This window comes from Equus quagga, chromosome 18 (genome assembly GCF_021613505.1).
Source record: "Equus quagga isolate Etosha38 chromosome 18, UCLA_HA_Equagga_1.0, whole genome shotgun sequence".
In the NCBI taxonomy this organism is placed as follows: Eukaryota; Metazoa; Chordata; class Mammalia; order Perissodactyla; family Equidae; genus Equus; species Equus quagga.
The window spans coordinates 22,675,001-22,694,485 of record NC_060284.1 but is presented as its reverse complement, the minus strand read 5'-3'; the positions used below and the strand labels follow the sequence as shown (position 1 = coordinate 22,694,485).

At 37.1% G+C, this 19,485-nt stretch overlaps 1 protein-coding gene across 2 annotated transcripts in view; it reads right to left on the bottom strand.

The window, feature by feature from the left end:
• HS2ST1 (heparan sulfate 2-O-sulfotransferase 1) overlaps nucleotides 1–19,485 on the bottom strand; it is a 166,530-nt gene that overhangs the window by 7,769 nt on the left and 139,276 nt on the right. For both annotated transcript variants that reach the window (XM_046645705.1, XM_046645706.1), the window contains exons 3-4: nucleotides 17,547–17,632; nucleotides 9,961–10,099 (exon numbers count right to left, since the gene is read on the bottom strand). In XM_046645705.1, coding sequence (XP_046501661.1) covers nucleotides 9,961–10,099; nucleotides 17,547–17,632 — 225 coding nt within the window. The remainder of the gene's footprint in view (nucleotides 1–9,960; nucleotides 10,100–17,546; nucleotides 17,633–19,485) is intronic.

The window sequence follows — 19,485 nt, the reverse complement described above, 5'->3', positions numbered from 1 at the left end:
TCCTCTCCAAGTGCAGCTGACTGAATTAATTAACAGGGAAAGAGACTCAGGTTACAAATCTCAAATTAATCAACTTTACTTCCTTGAGGACTGTCTGTGTGTCACGGGCATTTTAGCAGCAGGCATTATCTACTGAAATGGTAAAGAGAGAGACCAGGAACAACCTTGGGCGCTCTGGTTCTGGCAGTGAGCCATCTAGTCCTGAGGGAAGGCTTCCAAGTTTCTAGAACCAGGTTTAACCCGATTTTAAGTAAGTCTTTAAAGCCTTCAAATCTCACTTTCTGATGTATAAAATTAGATAAACTCAACAGCCCCGTCAACCAAAAATCTATGACAACGGGGCCAAAAAAACCCTTAGACCTAGAACAGGTGGAGCCGTAGTGGAATTATTCTCTTTATTCTGGCCACATTCAAGAGGCAACAGCAAACTGCAGCCCACAATTCACTCGCCCATTTTGTTTACAGATAACCTTCACCATAATACAGTGAAAAGACCTATGGATCTTGAATTCCGAACCCTGAATCCTGAACCTGGAAATTTTAAGTTTTGTGTTTGTTTCCTTATTTAAAAAAGGAGAACATAATCTTACTTTGAGGAAGAAATAAAGTCATGGATGTAAAAGCATCTACCATAATGACTGGTTGGTCGTAGGCAGTCAGTAAATGGACGTGTGTGTTGTGTGTCTCTCCCCCCTGCTCCTCTCTAATAGTCAAATACAATGTTTTGCTAGTTCTTGTTCTTCTTGACCTCCATAGCACGTGGCCCCACTGACCACTCTCTCCTTTCTGAAAATCTCTTGGTCTCTCTGCCACTGATAGATTGTTATCTTTTTCTTCGAACACTCCCCTTTCTGGCTTTCGTTTGTTCTCTGTACCTTTCTGAACGCAACATCATTATCTTCTTTGAAGGCATGTTTTGTTCCTTCTACTAAGTATGGAAATTCATCTCAGTTATCTTCTCTTTGCCTACTCCCTCCCTTCCTTAGCTTATTCACATTTCCTTGGCTTCATTTATAATTTCTAGGCAAGACTTCCAAATTTGTACCCCCATATCCATCACTTCCGGTCTATTTTCTAATATCTAGTGTGCATTTTCATTTGAATTTCGAGTTTACCTAATATTCAATATTTCTGGCAAAAGGATTACATTGCCCCTTGTAATTCAGACTCAAGGTCTCAGAACATTTCTTAATCTTTCTTCTCCCTCACCTAACATCTTTGAGGTAATGTCTTTCCAATCCTCCTTTTCTTTTTTAATCTTACTTCCATCAGGATCTCACAATGTCGTGTCTCGATTCTTAGAATCACTTCCTAAGTGGGCTCCCCTCCCTCCCTTCCTTCCAGTCTGCTCTGTACAGTTACCAGATTAGTCTAAGTAGTCACTTCTAACATCCTCTACTCAGAAACTTTCAATGGCTTCCACTATCTTTAAAAAAGAAATTCCAAACTCTTTATTCTGGCCTTAAGGAATGCTTCATACTCTGACCTCAGTGTGCTAGTCGAGCTTTATCTCTATTTGTAACTTCCGTCTTTACCACATTAACTTGTTTTGTAGTTTCTCAAGCATGTCATATGTACCTCCCAATCCAAATACCTTTGATGACTACATTTTCTTCCTCTGATACTGCCTTCCCTCTCCCAAGCTAGTTTACATGAAGACTGTCTTTCCAATGACTACTCTGGCCTAAAGTCACTCTTATTTTCCTTGAACTTGTATAAATTAATTATATACTGCCTCATACCAGCCAGCTCTGAGGATCCAGGTATGTATATCTATATATACATCCTTATCTCAAGAACTTGCTTCATGTACTTTTTTTTTTCAGTACAGTGAAAACTTCTTGGAGGAATCATGCAGTATGTGTCTGTGCCCTCCATAACCCACAATATATTGCTATTCAAATTGTTTGCACAATCGATATTTGTAAATGGCTGGAAAGACTGCATTTTTGGGATTTACATGAGTATTAAAGGCACAGTTATAGTGGAGATGAAGATAGGGCAGTAACATTTTTTCATGAAGCATTCTGACAATCTCTTAGAGTTCTCTCAAATTCTCTTAGATCTCTCTACACATACACACACACATACATACACACATACAAATAAATAAAGAAAATAACTTTAAGTGAAAAGACCTCACTGTATACTTAAGACTTCATATACCCCATTTCAACGGCCATTACATTATTTCTGAATTTTAGTAGATGGTCTGACTTAGATTTGCTGGCCTAAGTCACTTTCTAAAAAGTACTTTTATTATCATTTATGCTAATTTGTAGCTCATAAAATAAAACAAGCTATGTATTTATCTATCTCTACCATGTCCCAATTTCCAAGAAAGCTTTGGCTTGATGAACCAAGTGATGATATAGCAGAAGGTTTCTGATTCCATGTCCTTCCGATTTCAGACAGGCCCTAGATCATAGTATGGTGACTCTGAAGCTCAGAGGTGCTTCCTTACACCTCTGTCTGATTCGAGTACCAGACAGAAAAGGAATGAATTGCCGAGGTAGACTGTGGGTGAACTCACAATCTCTATCACGGTTTGTGTGTGCGTGTGTGTAAGAGTCAAAGACATGCAAAAGATTTTGCTTAAATATAAGAAACTAGGATATTAAAAGAGGCTGCGGTGTTAAATGTTTCCATAGAGTTACTATGTGAACAACTTTGGGAATTTAAATATCTACCATTGGAATTAAAAACTGATCAGTGAATAAGCAAGCAGGATAGCTATTTTAAACCAAATTCTCCAGTTAGCCAACTCCTATTTCCTGTGCTCTTGAAGCATTTTAGTATTTCAAGGAAGGAAAATCTGTAGATAATCTCCAGGTCAATTTCTGGCCAGCAGTTTTAGTTCTGCTGGCCCATCCTGGCAGTCTCAGGGTTACCTCCAGAATCCACTCTTTCCTTCTGCCACAGTCACAGAGTTAGCTCCCTACAGTTAGGTAGGGCCATGTGACTAAGTTTTTGCCAGTGGACTGGAGGCAGAAGCGATGTGAGCAAGTTCTGGGTCGTTTGGTTAGAACGAAATTGCTGGCCCTCTACTTCTCTTCCTCCCAGAGGCTGGAAGGCAGATGTAGTGGTGACCCAAATTCAGTCAAGCACATAAGGACAACCCCCTGAAGAGGAGGAGAGTAACAGTGTGGAAGGAACCTAGGTCTCTGAATGATAGTGTAGAGCAAAGCGGCTCCAAGAGCCTGGGTGCCTCCACTGCAGGCTTTTGTGTATGACAGAAATAATCTTATTCAAACTATTTGAGTTTCTTTGTTTTAGAAGCTTAGCATCTACTCTTACTAATTCACCTACCAAATGTTTTACTAGTAAATCTAAAAAGTGGAAAAATAGTTTGGGTTTTGCCTCCTTTATGATTCCTTCTAATCATTTGGGGGAGGTGTTTCATTCCTATCAACTAAAAGACACAACCTGAAGATGGCCAGTAGCAAGGAAGATGTGGAGAAAAAACCCCAAAGCTATAATAAAAAATTAGTGAACGTATATGAGTGTGCCAGATCTTAGCATAGAACAGAAATTCCCTCATTTCTCTATGAATATTTGATGAATACAGTAAACCAAGTATTTCCTAGAGAGAGACAACCAAATCCAGACAACTCAACACCATCTTTACTGCGTACAACCTGATGAACCGATCCACTGAGATCTTAGGGTGAGGTGCTGCCATGACTCCGGCAGTAACATCAGCACTTGGGCTTCTCTACTCGCATCACAGAAGACTGTCACTCAAAGGCCTGGTCACCAAGACTGTCCTGCTTACTTGCTAACTTCTATTAGCCTTTTCCTAAATATTTTGGTCACATTTCAAAATAGAATTTTCTATAAATAAATATTTTTCTCTTGTAAAACAAACAAATGAAATAAAAACACTCCAGATTCTCTTCCTCTCCCACAAAACCCAGCTACCAGTACACCACAGAAATAAAAAGTTTTGATCAGCTTTTTCACTTAAAAACCATCTATGCTAAGAAAGAGCAATTCTTTGTGAACTAGATACAAATGTTTTTAAAAGCATGAAATATAAAAATATTCTTTAGACCAGTTAGATTATTAGTTTAGACATCTAACTCCTAAAACTGAAGGTTAAAAAATTAAACAAAATTTGACACTTGATAGTGATGGCAATTACATTTACATTCAAAATCTTACTGCAAATGATCTTGCTTCATATTTTATACAGAAAACTGAAGCAAAGAGTGAGCGCCCTCGATTTCCTGCTCAGATAACAGCTCATCTGTGTGCGTAGCCCCCACTGCCACCCTTGTCTCTAAAGACGTATTTCCGTCTATCTTTGAATACCATTCTCACCCCTCTAACAGTCTAAGACTCTGCTCCATCAATTTCTCTCCAGTTTCTTCTATCACCACCCCTTGCTCTCTTCAGATATATCAATATGCCCAAGTGTCTGTCATCTTAAACATTTCCTAATTTTTTTTGTTCCTTTCAAAATCAAACTTCTATATCAAGAGTAGTCCTTTCTCTCGGTCTTAATTTCATCTCTCAGTTACTCCCAAACCCTTTGGATTAAAACTCCTTTCTCTGACATCCCTAATGATCTCCCCATTGACAAATCTAAGGGACAGTGTTCAATCCTCAATTCACTAACCTCTTTGCAATTGAGGTTATTTTCCCATCCATTTCAAGGACTCACCAGGTTTGTCTTCTGACTCTCTGACCTCAGTCTCCTTGGCACGCTCCTCTTTCTCTGCCTGCTCCTTAATTGCTGGCATTCGCCATAGCAACATATTTGCACCCCTTTTTCTTCTTTTTCATTCAGTTCTGTTTTCATACACTACATGTCTTTCAAGTGCAATTTCTTTCAATCCCGTTTCAACTCCCACCTAATGTTGATGACTCCCAAATCTAAGATTTAGTTTAGACTTATTGCTTGGGGTACAAATATAATTTTTAGTGGATATCTCTACCTGCTTAGACACAACTAAAAATAATGTCCAATTTGAATTCCTCATCTCTTTCTTCAACTCCATTACAACTGATTCTTCCTTCTGTTTTGTCTTTTTTGATGAAAGGAACCACCTATGGTCCAATCAGAGACCTGGGAAGAAGACAAGTCAAGGCTAACTCTGGGTTGTGCACCTTTTACTGAGATAGAGAAAACTGGTCTAACAAAAAGTTACCTAACCTTTAAATATGTCAACTGCAAAGCTATTATGTTATATTGCTTTCCTGAGGTAGTTTTTATATATAAAATACTTTCCAAGCAAACAATAAGTTGTCAAATGCCTTTGTAAGACAGAATAGTAAAATTCATGTTCCATAAGCAAACGAGGTCAGAGGATTGTAAATTGTTGAGGACTATGGAGGCAACATTTTGTAAGCCAATGGTAAGATCAGTAGTACTAAGTATGTATTTCCTCTAACTCCATTACTATCTTTTATAACTTAATACATATTTTTAGGTAGAATATTCTACCTAATATTGGGGGTGGGAAGTGTGATCTCTGGGGCCAGAGAGTACTTCCTTAACGACATAAACTGATTCTCCTTTAGACTGTTATTCAGAACACATAACTACTTACTCTTTCCATAAGTATAACCCCCTTGGTGTTCTGCTAATAAAACAACAATTAACAAAAAATGTCTAATAATTTATAGGGCAGTACAAAGCTGAAGTCATATAGAATATTACATATTTACAAACTGTGAGTGATGAGAATTATAGGTGCAGTTAATATTATTTGGAAGCCATAAGAAGGCCTATGCTGAAAGGCTGAGAGACAAACTATGGCTATTCAAACTTGGGTATTTGCTAGATATTTTCTCAAAGTGAACAAAGTGTGCCTGTCACTTGAAAGAAAACAACTGACAGTGTTAGTAGCCCAGTGATTCTCAACTGGAGCTGTTTGACCCTCAGGTGACATCTGGCAATGTTTGGAGACATCTTTGGTCCTCACAACTAGGGGGTGTGGAGGGGATGCTACTAGGTAGAGGCCAGAGATGCTGGTAAACATCCTACAACTATAGGCAGCCCCCTACAACAAGGAATTATCTGGCCTGCAACAACAATAGTATTAAAGTTGAGAAATCCTGTGATAAAAGTTAAGCTTTCAAGCAAAAAAATAAAATTTTGTAAAACTTGATCTGCCACCATAAGCTTGACAGTTTCCCAATATTTAAAGACTTTTCTGATAAAATCAGTGGTGATATCAATGAATGTGAAATTTTGACATTACATAATGAAATGTGTCAACATTTGGAAGATCCACATAACTCTGTGAACTAACATATTCCAAATGACCAATGCAGGATGTTATGAAATTAGGCTTGGTTAAAAAATCCATTCAAAGTGTAAAATATATCAACATGTTAATGTAGCAGACCACAAAAAGCTCACTGCTATGGTTTCAGATTCTATACTTCAACAACTTTAAGAAACTACAGTTTGTCAAGTTTTAGTGTAGTATTAAAGAAGAATATTCACAATTATCTGAAAAGGCTATTAAAATCCTCCCTTTTCCAATTACATATCTGTGTAAAGCTGGATTTTCTTTATATACTTCAACAAAAAGAACATATTGAACAGACTAATTTAGCAGCTGATATGAAAATCCAGCTGCCTATATTAAATTAGATATTTTAAAAGCTTGCAAAAATGTAAAATGCCACTTTTTTTTGGAAAATGGTTACCTCCATAAAAAATGTTATTTACATTACCATATGATGGGTTTCCTGTTATTTTTAAATTAATTAATATTTTAAAAATTTCTCAGTGGATTGGTACATTTACTGATTGGTAAATATCAGTAGATATAACCCACATAAACAAAAACTCTTAGGAGTTCCCAACAATTTTTAAGACTTAAAAGGAGTTCTGAGGGGCCAGCTGGGTGGCGTAGTGGTTGAGTTCAGTGCACTCTGCTTCAGTGGCCCAGGTTCGTGGTTTTGGATCCCAGGCGTGGATTTACACCACTCATTAAGCCATGCTGTGGCGGCATCCCACATACAAAATAAAGGAAGACTGGTACGGATGTTAGCTCAGAGCTACTGTTCCTCATCCCCCAAAAAAGGAGTTCTGAGACTAAAACCCTTGAGAACTACTGATTTAAAGTTTTTCAATGCTGACCTCTGGATTACTCACTATCTCTATTTTCCAGGTACTGGGCAAAGATTAAATCAAGTAAAATTCTAGAAAGCTACCATAGGTGTACATATGCCTGAAATGTGTCTGAAATTATTGTTTGACAGTGTAACCAGAAAGCAGTTCAGTACTACAGTTTAAAACGTAATAGTTGCCATGAGTGCCGAGCTATTATATCTAATATGTTTCAAAGTATCACTTGAGGTGCAAATAATATACAATTTCATGGAAATGAAGCCATTGCAAGGTGTTTCCTACAACATCATAGCCAGCTTTTAATCCCCATTATCTTCAAATACCCTGCCATTTTCAAAAATGTTACATGCCATGCAGTCTTATCAACTTTACAGATAAAAGTTCATTAATGAAAATTCATGCCAGTTAAAGGTATTAAGGAGTTTTGCAATAAAACAGCATCATTTAACTCTTTAAGTCCCAGAATGTTACCAACATTTGTGTCATGAGAGACAAGTCAAATTATTAAAAATGTGTATGTTTCAAGACTGAAAAGGTCCATTTTGTCTATCACAAAACAAAGTAATTTTTCACTTTAATAAAGCATTTATAAGATGGCCCTGTCTTCATGAGAATGAAGGTAATACAACAGTATTTTACTGATGCTGCTAATATTACATCTAAATAAACAAGTGTATTCATATGTATTTTATAATGACACAAAAAACCAAAAACAAACCAAGCCCTGTCATCATCAGGGGTGAAGAATGGTTAAATCTCTAGACTTAAGGGCATATCTACCTAAAACTTTCAAATCTGAAAGGGAAATGATGTTAAAATATCTGCCTGGATGTTTTTGTGAATTCTGAATATGCAACTTCGGAACACCTCTCACATGAAAGTGTTGAGGAGCACGTTGCATTCCCTCCCTCCTTTTTCAAGGGAAGAGAGGGATGACAGCTGCGAGCTCCGGAATTAGAGCACTTGGGTTTAAACTCCAGCTCTACTGTTTACGGGTAGTGCAACACTGGGCAAGGTCCTCAACCTTCTGTACCTCAGTTTCCTTATCTGTAAAATGGACACAAGGGCAGCAACTACCCCAGAGAATTGTCCTACAGGCTACCTGAAAAAATACATATACATAACTTAAAACAATGCTTGAAACACAATAAGCACTCAATAAATGTGAGCTATTATTGTTGTTTTATTATTATTATTATTACCTAATTCCCCAAATGACATAGAATAGAACCACAAAACTATGGTATTCAGGGCTGACGGTGACAAATGGTGGATGTAGAAACCTACATGACTGCAAATCTTTTCCTCACCAACATTAACATTCTTTTGGTCAAAAGAGAAAGATGGGTACTAACATTTACTGAGTAAGACCTAAGTGTAAATGTTCGGGCTAAAATAAAAAAAAAAGTTTCTTAAATAAGCATTGAAATGAATTTAGAAATAACTATCAATTAATTCTAAAGTACTGTGTCACAAAAGAGTTACTAGATTTAATAAAATTTTGCAGAATCTCCAAAATAACATAAGTATATACATTTTTAGAAGATTAAATAATGCTAAGAGATTGATGGACATGGAAAAAAAAGGTCTGGTCAGTTATCAGTGTTTAGATCAGTACCTTCTGCCTAAAGCTTTGAGACAAAGGAAACACACAGCAATTTCTAGAAAATAAAAAAGTAAAAGAAAACAAAAAACCATTGCCTCCTCATGTGACATAGAGGGCACATATAACTTAGAAAAAAAATTAATTGTTGGATGTTAATTGTTACATATTAAGCATCGAGCATCACTTCTGTGCAACATCTGAGGTTTAAAAGGTGCAGAATTCACTCATTCCACCATTTGTTCACCACATGCAGATGAACTAGGCACAGTCTAAACAATGAAACAAAGATCAATGAAATGCAGCCCCTGCTTCAGGAAGTGCACAACCTTTTGGAGAAGACATATATGTAAACAAATAACTCAAATACATAAGATAAATGCTTAACAAATAGAGAGTTGAATGGATCGCTCTGGGAACCTTGAAAGGGCTGCCTGGCACAGCACAGGAGGCTTTCTGGAAGAGGTAACATTTGAGCTGGATCTTAAAGGTGGACAAAGAGTTTTCCAGAGTGAAGCAGAGACGTTCTAAGTACAGGGAACAATACGTGTGCAGAAAGTATAAAGCAATAACAAGTTTGGAGCACGATGACATTTCACATGGCTGAAGCACCGGGCACCTGAGGGAAAATGAGGCTGGAGAGGTGGGTCTCAGATTATGTCAGATTGTGCCTCCTATGCCGTGGGCAATCCTGAGAGCAATGAGGTCCCAGCAAAGGCGTTCCACTAGAAAAGTGACAAATCAGTTTGGTTTCTCAGAAAAACAACTCTGGTGCTCCTCAGAGGACATACTTAAATAGAAGACAACCCAAACCTGAAGCTGCTAAGTAAGAGCTCTGTAGAGCCATTATTCTCTCCTTGCCTGAAAAAAATAGCTGCTTTAGCAAAACAGTTTCTCTAAACTGATGGTTGCAAATCAATATAGACTACATCACAAGACTAAGAGAACCAAAGTACATAAACAAATACATCCTATTAGTGAATAATTATAATGGCCTCATAGAAAATTGTTAATAGGACGATATAGTAAAAGAAATATTCAGCCCTGGAACAAAAGTAAAATATTTTTGAAAATGACAAAAAATTATGTACACTCTAAAATATCAATCATAGAGTAGTTGTACTTTTGCTTCTTTATACTTTTGGGTTCTTTTCAAAATTTCCACAATAAGCGGGTAGTACATTTATAATCAGTAATAAATTTTAAAAGCACACAGTTCATTACATTTCATAAACAACTGTCTTTATAAAAATCTTGAAACTATTACCTTTTTGTCTCCTTGTTTTCGTCTTCTTAACCCTGGTCTATAATCATCTCCGAATCTCAGAAAGTAATAATAAGAAACGAGCCTCTCAATAGGATCCCTTATGACATTAATGTAAATTGGCTTCTTCTTCACGCCAAATCTGAAACAGAACAAAATTTAAAAGGTGACATTGACAATTTCATTCTGTTTAGGGGTGTCCTAAAATTATAAGTTTGTGGTATTGATTCTATATGTAAAGAAGAACATGAATTAATTTAAACAAAATAGAATACATGGAGATTAGGAGATGTTTTATGATTATTTATGTTATAATAAAGTAAACAAGAAATAAGAATTTAAAAATGATGGCCTAAGATAAAGGAGAGAATGGAAAATTGAATGAAAAATAATTTTAAATTTTACTGGGAAGAATTACGTAAATCATTTTAATTTTCTGTAGCAATGATTTCTCATTTCTGGCCCAACAAACTAGATAAACATGATCAACGCGTACAGTGTAAGTACATACAAGTGCGACCATTTGAGTCTGCTTTCTACTTTTGCTGATTTTAAAGATAAGATATAAGTGAGAGACATCAAGTTTTCAGCATTACTTCCCTAGGGAACGACAGAGTTGAAGGCTTTTACTTTATCACCCTTGCAGACCCTAGACTGTCCAGTTGGCTCCCTGTTCTTATATCCTCACTTGCCCCAGACTTGAAGCCTTAGTGTTGTCTTGACTCTGCCCTTTCCTTTATTCTTCATTTAGGACAGTTACCAAGACCTTTTGATTTTTTCTTTTGTAGTCTTTCCCACAGATTTGGCCTGTCTTCATCACCCCCTTTCTCTTCACCATTGCCCTCTTCCTGGGCCTTTTGCTTAGATTACTGCAATAACCTAGTTGGTTTTCTTGCATCCAGTCTAATCTACCTTCCATACCAATTCTCAACCGATATTCCTAAAACACCACTTGTTAGATCACTCTTCTGAGGAACTGAAATAACTCTACTGTTTATGTTGACATCAAACCCAAACTCCTTTGCCTGGTTGTTAATGTCTGCCTGGCTACGTCTTAGGTACCGCATTATTGATCTAATTATTTTCAACCCTCCTCAAACAAGATACCATCTATTATAGGTAGGCTCCCCTCTTCTACCTTCCTCAAAGTATTATACTTATTCCTATTTCTCCTTATATATCTTTGCTCATTCTGTCTTCCTTAAGTAGAATGCCATTCTCATCTTTCTATTGTTTCTTCCTATTACATTAATTCATCCAAAAAGTACTTTTTTGTGTATCCAATATATGCAGGCACTATTCTAATACTAGGAATACAGCAGTGAAAAAAGAAAAAAGACTCAATTCCTTGTCCTTCTGGAGCTAACATTATACTTGGGGGAGACAGAATATAAACAAATAAGAAACTATGTCAGGCGGTAAAAAGTACAAAGGAGAAAAAGGATGCAGTGAAAGTGAATAGGAAGTGCCAAGAGAAGTGGGGAGAGTATAATTCAAAGCAGGGTTTTTCAGAAAGGCATCACTAGCCCTATGTGATGAGAAGGAAGCCATGTAGGTATCTGGGGGAAAGTGTCCCAGGAAGGTGAGACTTACAAGTATGAAAGCCCAGAAGCAGCTAAGTGTCAGGTGTTTTTGAGAAATAGCAAGGAGATTAATCCGGCTGCAGTAGAATCAGGAAGGGGATAATAACAGAGAAGGAGAGTAGAGAGATGGGGGTGGGGTGGAGGAAGTGCAGACGTATGGGCCTTGTCGACATTATAAGCATCAGGAGGGAGGCCTGCCTGAGGCAGCAGAGCAGCATCATGACATGGGATCCAATGCACAGCATGGTGGCTGGAGTTAACACTGTACTGGGTACTTGAAAGCTGCTCTGAGAGTAGAATTTAAACGTTCTCACCATAACAACAGCAACAACGACAAAATGCTAATTATGTGACGTGAAGGATGTGTTAACTAACCTCATTGTGGTAAACATTTGACTATATATGTGTATCCCAAATCATCACATTGTATACCTTAAACTTATGCAATATTGTATGTCGATTATATGTCAGTAAAGCTGGGGGGAAGAAAAGCCATTGGCTGCTGCTATGGAATAAACTGTAGAGGGGCAATAACAAAATACATGGGGGGAGGGGGGCGGCACCAGCCCTGCGGCCAAGTGGTTATGTTTGCGCGCTCCACTTTGGCGGCCCGGGATTTTGCCAGTTGGAATGCTGGGCACAGACATGGCACCACTCATCAAGCCATGCTGAGGCAGCATCCCACACAGCACAACTAGAAGGACTGTGGTCGTGGACTCCAGCCTTAAGTGGCCAGCTGGCCATTCATCTGAGCTGTTCCTCAAGAGGGCTCAGGTGGATTAGAAAAACCCATCTTTGTCCAGGAAAATAAACTATTACTGATGTGTTAGAACATGATCTTCCTAGGAAGACAAGAGCATATTTGCTAGGAATCGCCGACGTTATTTGAGGATCAAAAGGGAAAAAATATAATCTGAGCAGCAGGTTGGTAAGAAGGGATTTTAGGATCCTTATTCTCGCCATGTCAGTATATGTGGTTTGACAAGGCAAGGAACACAAACTAGGCTCACTGCTTTAGAGCCACACTCTATAGCTTGGATTGATGACTGAACATCAAGAAGGGTTAACAGAACAAGTGCATACTCAGAACATTTGAGAGGAACCTGTCAACTGGCTACATGAAGCCTAAATGGAAGATGATGAAGCTGAAAGAGGGCTGACTAGCCTCTGGGAAGCACCATGCTTTGAGATTTCTGCTTCATACTAGATTTAACATCTCCAGTTATGCAGCAGTCTCACTGTGGATATTGATATCTTATACATATTTATACTGGTCTCTCTTAGTCCTAAGGGTTCATAGAAACTTTCAAATCCTTCTAGCGGCAAGTTCTCATTATCTTGTTTCAAAAACAGTGAGTGACCTGTTGGTATTTGTTGGTTCCACTGGTAATAATGTTGTGAATAAATGATCTTTAAAGTAATTATTTATCTCTTAAAAAGGGCATTCAGGGGCTGGCCCCGTGGAGTAGTGCTTAAGTTTGGTGTGCTCTGCTTTGGCAGCCTGGGTTTGTGGGTTCGGATCCTGGGCATGGACCTACACCACTAGTCAGACATGCTGTGGCAGGGACCCACATACAAAATAGAAGAGGACTGGCACAGACGTCAGCTCAGGTTAATCTTCCTCAAGCAAAAAACACAAAAAAAGAGGAAGATTGGCAACAGATGTTAGCTCAGGGTGAATCTTCCTCAGCAAAAAGAAGGGCATTAATCTACTACTCATCTATTAGCATGGCCCAAATAAAAAAAAAAATCTAACACCACCAAATAATGGCGAGGATGCACAGCAACTGCAACTCTCATACACTGTTGGTGAGACTGCAAAATAATACAGCCACTATGGAAAACAGTTTGGCAGTGTCTTATAGAGTTACCATAAAATCCAGCAATCCCACCTCTGGGTTTTACCCAAAAGAAACAAAGACATATGTCCCCACAAAACATATACAAATGTTTTGGAAGCTTTACTCATAATCAACAAAAGCTGGAAACAACCCAAGTATCCAGAAACTAGTGAAGGATAGAAATTATGGTGTATCCACACCATGGAATACTACTCAGTAAGGAACTAACTATTGATACGTGCATCAAATTGATGAACGTCAAAAGCATTATGCTAAGTGAAAGAAGCCAGACTCAAAAGTCCTGGTGACTGATTAGACATACGTGGTGAAGACGAAGATTGAACACGATGACTCTAACTTCTTGCTCCGATGTCTTGAAAAATGAAAATGGGTAAAGTTCCCAAAGGAGAATAATGTAGACAAAGGCAGTGTTGAGCAAAGCCTTATTAAGACTTGGGAATAAGAAGGGTGAGCACAGATTCAGACAGGGAGGAAAAAAAAAACACCAGTAAGACAACATGGTAACCTAGAGAAGACGGAACTTTACATAACACTGCTCTGTGTGAGTCACAGAACCATGTGCTTCACATACATCATGTTTAATCCTCACAACCACCACGAAGCAGTTGCTTTAATTATTCTCATTTTACAAATGGGAAAACTGAAGATCTGCAGTAAGGTGCCTGAGACCGCAGAGCTGGCAAGGAACTGGGGGGTTTAAATGCAGCTCTGTCTGACTTGAGAGATTGCTCCTTAGCCACCTGCAGGATCGGTGCTGTAGGAAGAGCTAGCAGTACAAGGTCAATGAAAAGGCAACTCTCACCTATTGCCTGCAATAATTAAAATAAGTTTTAACATATTTCCACGGTGTTGTGACAAACTTGTTGAAAGTTGTAGAAATGGTGCAAACTTCAACTGGTTCAGCAGAGAAGTACGAGATGAAAGGGACAATCTCACATGAATCTATATACTAAGAAACTCTCTTTAAGCCAAAAATATTGTCACTTTGTTTCAGACCTAGTGAAGCATTCAGGTATTTGTTTCTTGTCCTGACATATCTGATTCTTTACTGATTCACCTCAATTGTTCTGAAAAAGACAACAGGGGTGATATGGAGACACCAAAAGGACAGCGATGAAAACCCAGGCTATTCCTGGGGACAACCACAAAGGCACCCAGGCATCAGAAATGATTTCCAAATATCTCTAAGACAGCTGCTGACACGTGACCCTTAGGGTAGCCAGATCATAAAACATCTCAGCAGAGTCTGATCGAAACCAGAATCGAAACAGTTTTCTTTCAGGTACACGTTATTCATTATAAAGGAAAGTGTTCTTGAAAAAGGATTTTGAAAGAGATGCTGTAATGTTTTTCTTTGGTAAAATTTGAAGAAAATCAAAGTGGGGATAATTGATACTGCTGGTAAGTGAGTAGCTTGAATTTTAAAGGCAGGGTAATCTGTAACATTTTCACTATTTACAATGAACCATCGTGAACTGATAATTGTAGGAAAAAACGGGGTTTCAATGAACTCACCGAGGACAAGAACTACAACTTATTCAACTTTATCATTTAAAAATTGTGCTGTTGTCCACCAATTAAAAAGAAAACAAAACAGTAATTGAACACTGAAGGGAAAAATGGAGGGAAGAAGTAGGAAATGTGCTAAAAAAATCAAGAATAGGATTAAGACAAAAAGGAGTAAGACAGGATAGAAATGAAAATATGTAACAAAAAGATATTTTTGTTATTATTCTATTATTATTTGAAGAAAACCAGATAAATATAACCAAAACACAGCTTGAGCAGACACAGGCTTACAGACAGAATGCATGCTTCTTAGGGATCAGTCTAAAATACAAAGAAATTTTCATTTTTTATTTCTCTATCTCACTTCCTGGATTTCCACTCTTTTTAGTGTCTCTGCTAAGGCAATTGAAAAGGTATGTGATTAAATATTTCTTTCACCAAATTCAACCATTTTCTTCTAAAGGCAAGTATTTTTTTGTTGAGGAAGGTTAGCCCTGAGCTAACATCCACCACCAATCCTCCTTTTTTGGCTGAGGAAGACTGGCCCTGAGCTAACATCTGTGTCCATCTTCCTCTACTTTATATGTGGGACGCCTGCCACAGCATGGCTTGATAAGCAGTGTGTAGGTCCGCGCCTGGATCTGAACCGGCAAACCCTGGGCCGCAGAAGTGGAGCGCATGAACTTAACCGCTGTGCCACTGGGCTGGCCCCTGAAGGCCAGTATTTTAATGGACTCCACAAAGTACTATACCAGTCAAGAAGATGTTTTGAAGAATAAAGTACTTTAAAAATTGGTAAGGTGATGTTTCTTTCCTCTTCCTTACTCATTCATGGTTAGTATGGCTGTCAAACCAAAAATTATTTTAAAAGACACTAATTACATCTACAATAGTTCTTGACTATCTACATGAAAATACATTTCCTCTAGTTGATTTTTTTAGGTATTTGTTTAAAATCCTGTAAAAGTCTATTAAAAATTTTCTCAATACTTTTCACTTCCAATAACATGAGACTGATATGAAAATATTCAAACCCTTAAACGTTCATGTTAGTATTTAATAAGTGAGATTAATCTTTTCAAGAAGCATTATACTTTTTCAACTGCAAGAACCCCTAGCATATACCAGAGCTTCATTCTAAGTACAAGACTTTTGCCAAAAGCAAAAGTACTCAATATATTATTTTAATAATGAAAACCCAAAGTATTAGAAACCAAGCTATGTGTGGAAAAAATAAATCATCTAGGCAAAAGGGTAACAAACATTCAATTGAAGGATAATGCAGCCCTGAGGGAAAATATGCATATGAATGAAGTTTATGAAATTGGTTCATTACCTCTGCAAAGAAAAAATAATTAGTTTATTTTAAAGCTGCCCATAAAATGTTTTCAATATTGCAGTATGAATTATTTATAGAAAATGTACATCTAACTTTAAAGCTACCATTTTACTGAAAGATCTTGAGTATTGCAGGAGGAACCAGAAATGAGAATATATTATTTTATGCAAGTAATATTTGGGAAAATCCTTTTCAATTAGAAGCTTTTCAAGAAACTTAAGATTTATTATCAATCTGAATCAGTAATATTTGAACTTTTTTTCAATTTAACAAGTTAAAATGACAATGGGATATCAATTTAATTTTCAAATGTCACACAGAATGCTCCTTAAAGTTGACAAATACATAAGAGTGTATTACTTTGAAGTCATGATTGCTAACAAAATGACTGAGAGAACATGTCTAAGCTTAAATAATTAAAAAAATATATTTTTAATGTTTTTGAAGTTAGGGCAAAATCTTATGAGGGAAAAGATTTGGATTTGAGGTTTTACTATAACGGTACTCTATGTGCTACAAAAAACGTTCCAATGGATTCACAAGCCACCCATGTTTAGAATATCCCTTTAGACGTTTTCTGCTTAGTACTTCATGTGGCACAGATTCTAGGGGGTGCCACACACTGCTTGATACCGAAAGAGGGCCTGTAGTTTTATGAACTTTTCTTGAGACAATTATGGTAGAAATACTCTGACCCCCCCATTCCTCTCAAAAATATGGAAAATGAGTTAATTTATCTCTAGTTTCAGGAAAATCACTATTTTTAAAACCGTCTCTTTTAAGTATATCACAATTTTGAAGCTAAACCAACAAAGACCAAGGGAAAGTGTACACTTCACTGTGTCTTGGCTGAGAAGCAGACACCCTGGGACACTAATAACTGAGTGATGACTTCTTTGCTTTCTCAGTTCTCAGTCAATGACGTGGTAAAAGTCACGATCTGCTTGGCCTCTAGGTTAAAACTTGAGGCTCTCCTAAAACAGTGTCATTTGGTTGTACAAGAAATCTAAATGTAATAATGACAAGTAACTAAATTTATTGTGTTGAATTTCTAAAATTAATATGACAATTATCAATTTAGGAACACTAGAGGGCAGTAAAACACTAGAAGGTATGCTTAAATTACATGCCTAAAAGACGCAAAGGCAAGCTAGTACATTTTTTTAAAATCGAAATCATAATTTTTATAGACTAATGTTATCTCAATTAAAAAAATCATAATTAAACGAATTTATTCCTTTTTAGGTTGCTAAAGTATAAAGCATTCTTTACTGTGTCATTTCAGGTATAACTTACTTTGCAAAATCCAAATAAGAAACGTGTCCATGATAAAACCCTGGTTTCATCTCTTTCCAAGAAGTTATATTCTTTACAAAGCGCACCTAAAAAAGGAGAATACACTCATTACTTAAGTACAATTGAAAGAAAATGAAATTTGATGATAGCAAAATAATTTCCATTTAGGCATTTAAAACCAATCACATCAGTTTGATAATTACAGAGCTAGAAACACAGTTTCAACTGAAGAAAGCAGAGTGTGATCGATATTTACTATTTCATCATAGAGAGAGCTACTGTCACACACTCAGAAGAGCGTGAAGGAGGATCCTGAAGACAAGATGGCACAAGGCAATCATCTAGAATGCTGTGCAGTGAGTACGTTTCTGTGAGTGAGAGGAGGCTGGGCACCAACACCATGCTGAGGCGGCAGCACTCCGGTGTAGGGACAGTCTATGCAGATCTGTTTTCTTCTCAGAGACTTGTTATTCATAAAAATTCATAATTAGTGACGACTCAACAAAGAAAATGAAAATTAACTAATCTTTAAACCAAAATGATTAAAGAAAAGATGATTATCAGAATACTCGAAAGAGCTACCAGCAGATATTATAAGCTTATTGATAAAAAAAAGATTAATAAAATTAGAGATGTGACATAGGTAAACATTTTTAAAATATCTAAATATTACTATTTAATTTACTGGAATTAAAACTATACAAAAGGTTAATTAATATGAAAAATCTTTACATGTAAATATATTTTAAAAACTGGTTAATATAGAACTTAATAAACCTAAGTGTCACCAGCAGCAAAGCAGTGATACACAATTTCTCAAATGAAAATGGTGTGTACTTTTGATAAGCAAATCCGTGCTTGATAAACGGCAAGTAGTTAGAATCTCTTCTGGAGGCTGGATGCTGTGGGGCGGGGGGAGTGGAGGCTGGGGGGCGACGACTGGGGAAACCACCACCCTACGCTGTCCTGAAAGTCTCTGCAAGCCGGGACCTCAGACTCCAAAGCACTAGACCGTCAGATGCATACTTTTGACAATTCATCAATCTTTCATTTACATTTTAGAATAGAGTTAGTGACATGGAGATATTCTGGAGCACTTCTTACCAGATTAGTCAATACATTAACAGCAATGAATGATGGTGTCTACCCCCTGGGTAAGGCCTATTGGTACAGCAGAGTAGGGAAACAGCAGAAGCAGCCATATATATGTCAGACGATGTGAACCAGAGAAAAACGGAAGGTTCGGGGAGAATTTATTTATTTAGGAGAAGCATTAATAACTCATATCCTAAGAGAAAAAATGAAGTTTTTATAAGGGAAATGAAATGAACCTCATCTTATTATCTTTCTCTTACACACACACACCCCCCCTTAAAATAAAATCTGAAAATTGAACGTAGATAAAAATGTTGCAGAAAATACATAATTATATTTTAGCAGATATTTACAGTTTTTCCCTACCAAAACAAAGAGCCAAATAAATATGTGATTTGAGGTTCTCATGTTTTTTCCTATTTATTCTTCAAGTAAGCCACCAAATAGAATGAAAATATCAAATGGCAAATGTAAATGAAACAGAAAATAAAAATTTAGATAACCCAAAGGCTGAATCCTTAAAAAATTTTACATGTTGAATATGGAAAGTCCTTATAACTGCCGCTTAATGGTAAATTATTTCATATAAGCCTTCGGTTCTGTGAAAATCAGTTCCAGTATTTTAGCCAAAGATGAGGGGGAAATAGAAGCCAAAGAGAATAGGAATGGGAGGTGATGGTTCAATGGTGATTAAGACATATTTAGCAACTCAGCTCTATTTTCCAGATGCTGAGATTTAATACGGATGTGATGGTGCAAAAGGGAAATGAAAGGAGATGCTGGACTGAAGGCTGAGAACATAGTGTTATGTAAGCAAAATGTCAGAGAGGATTATAACACAAAC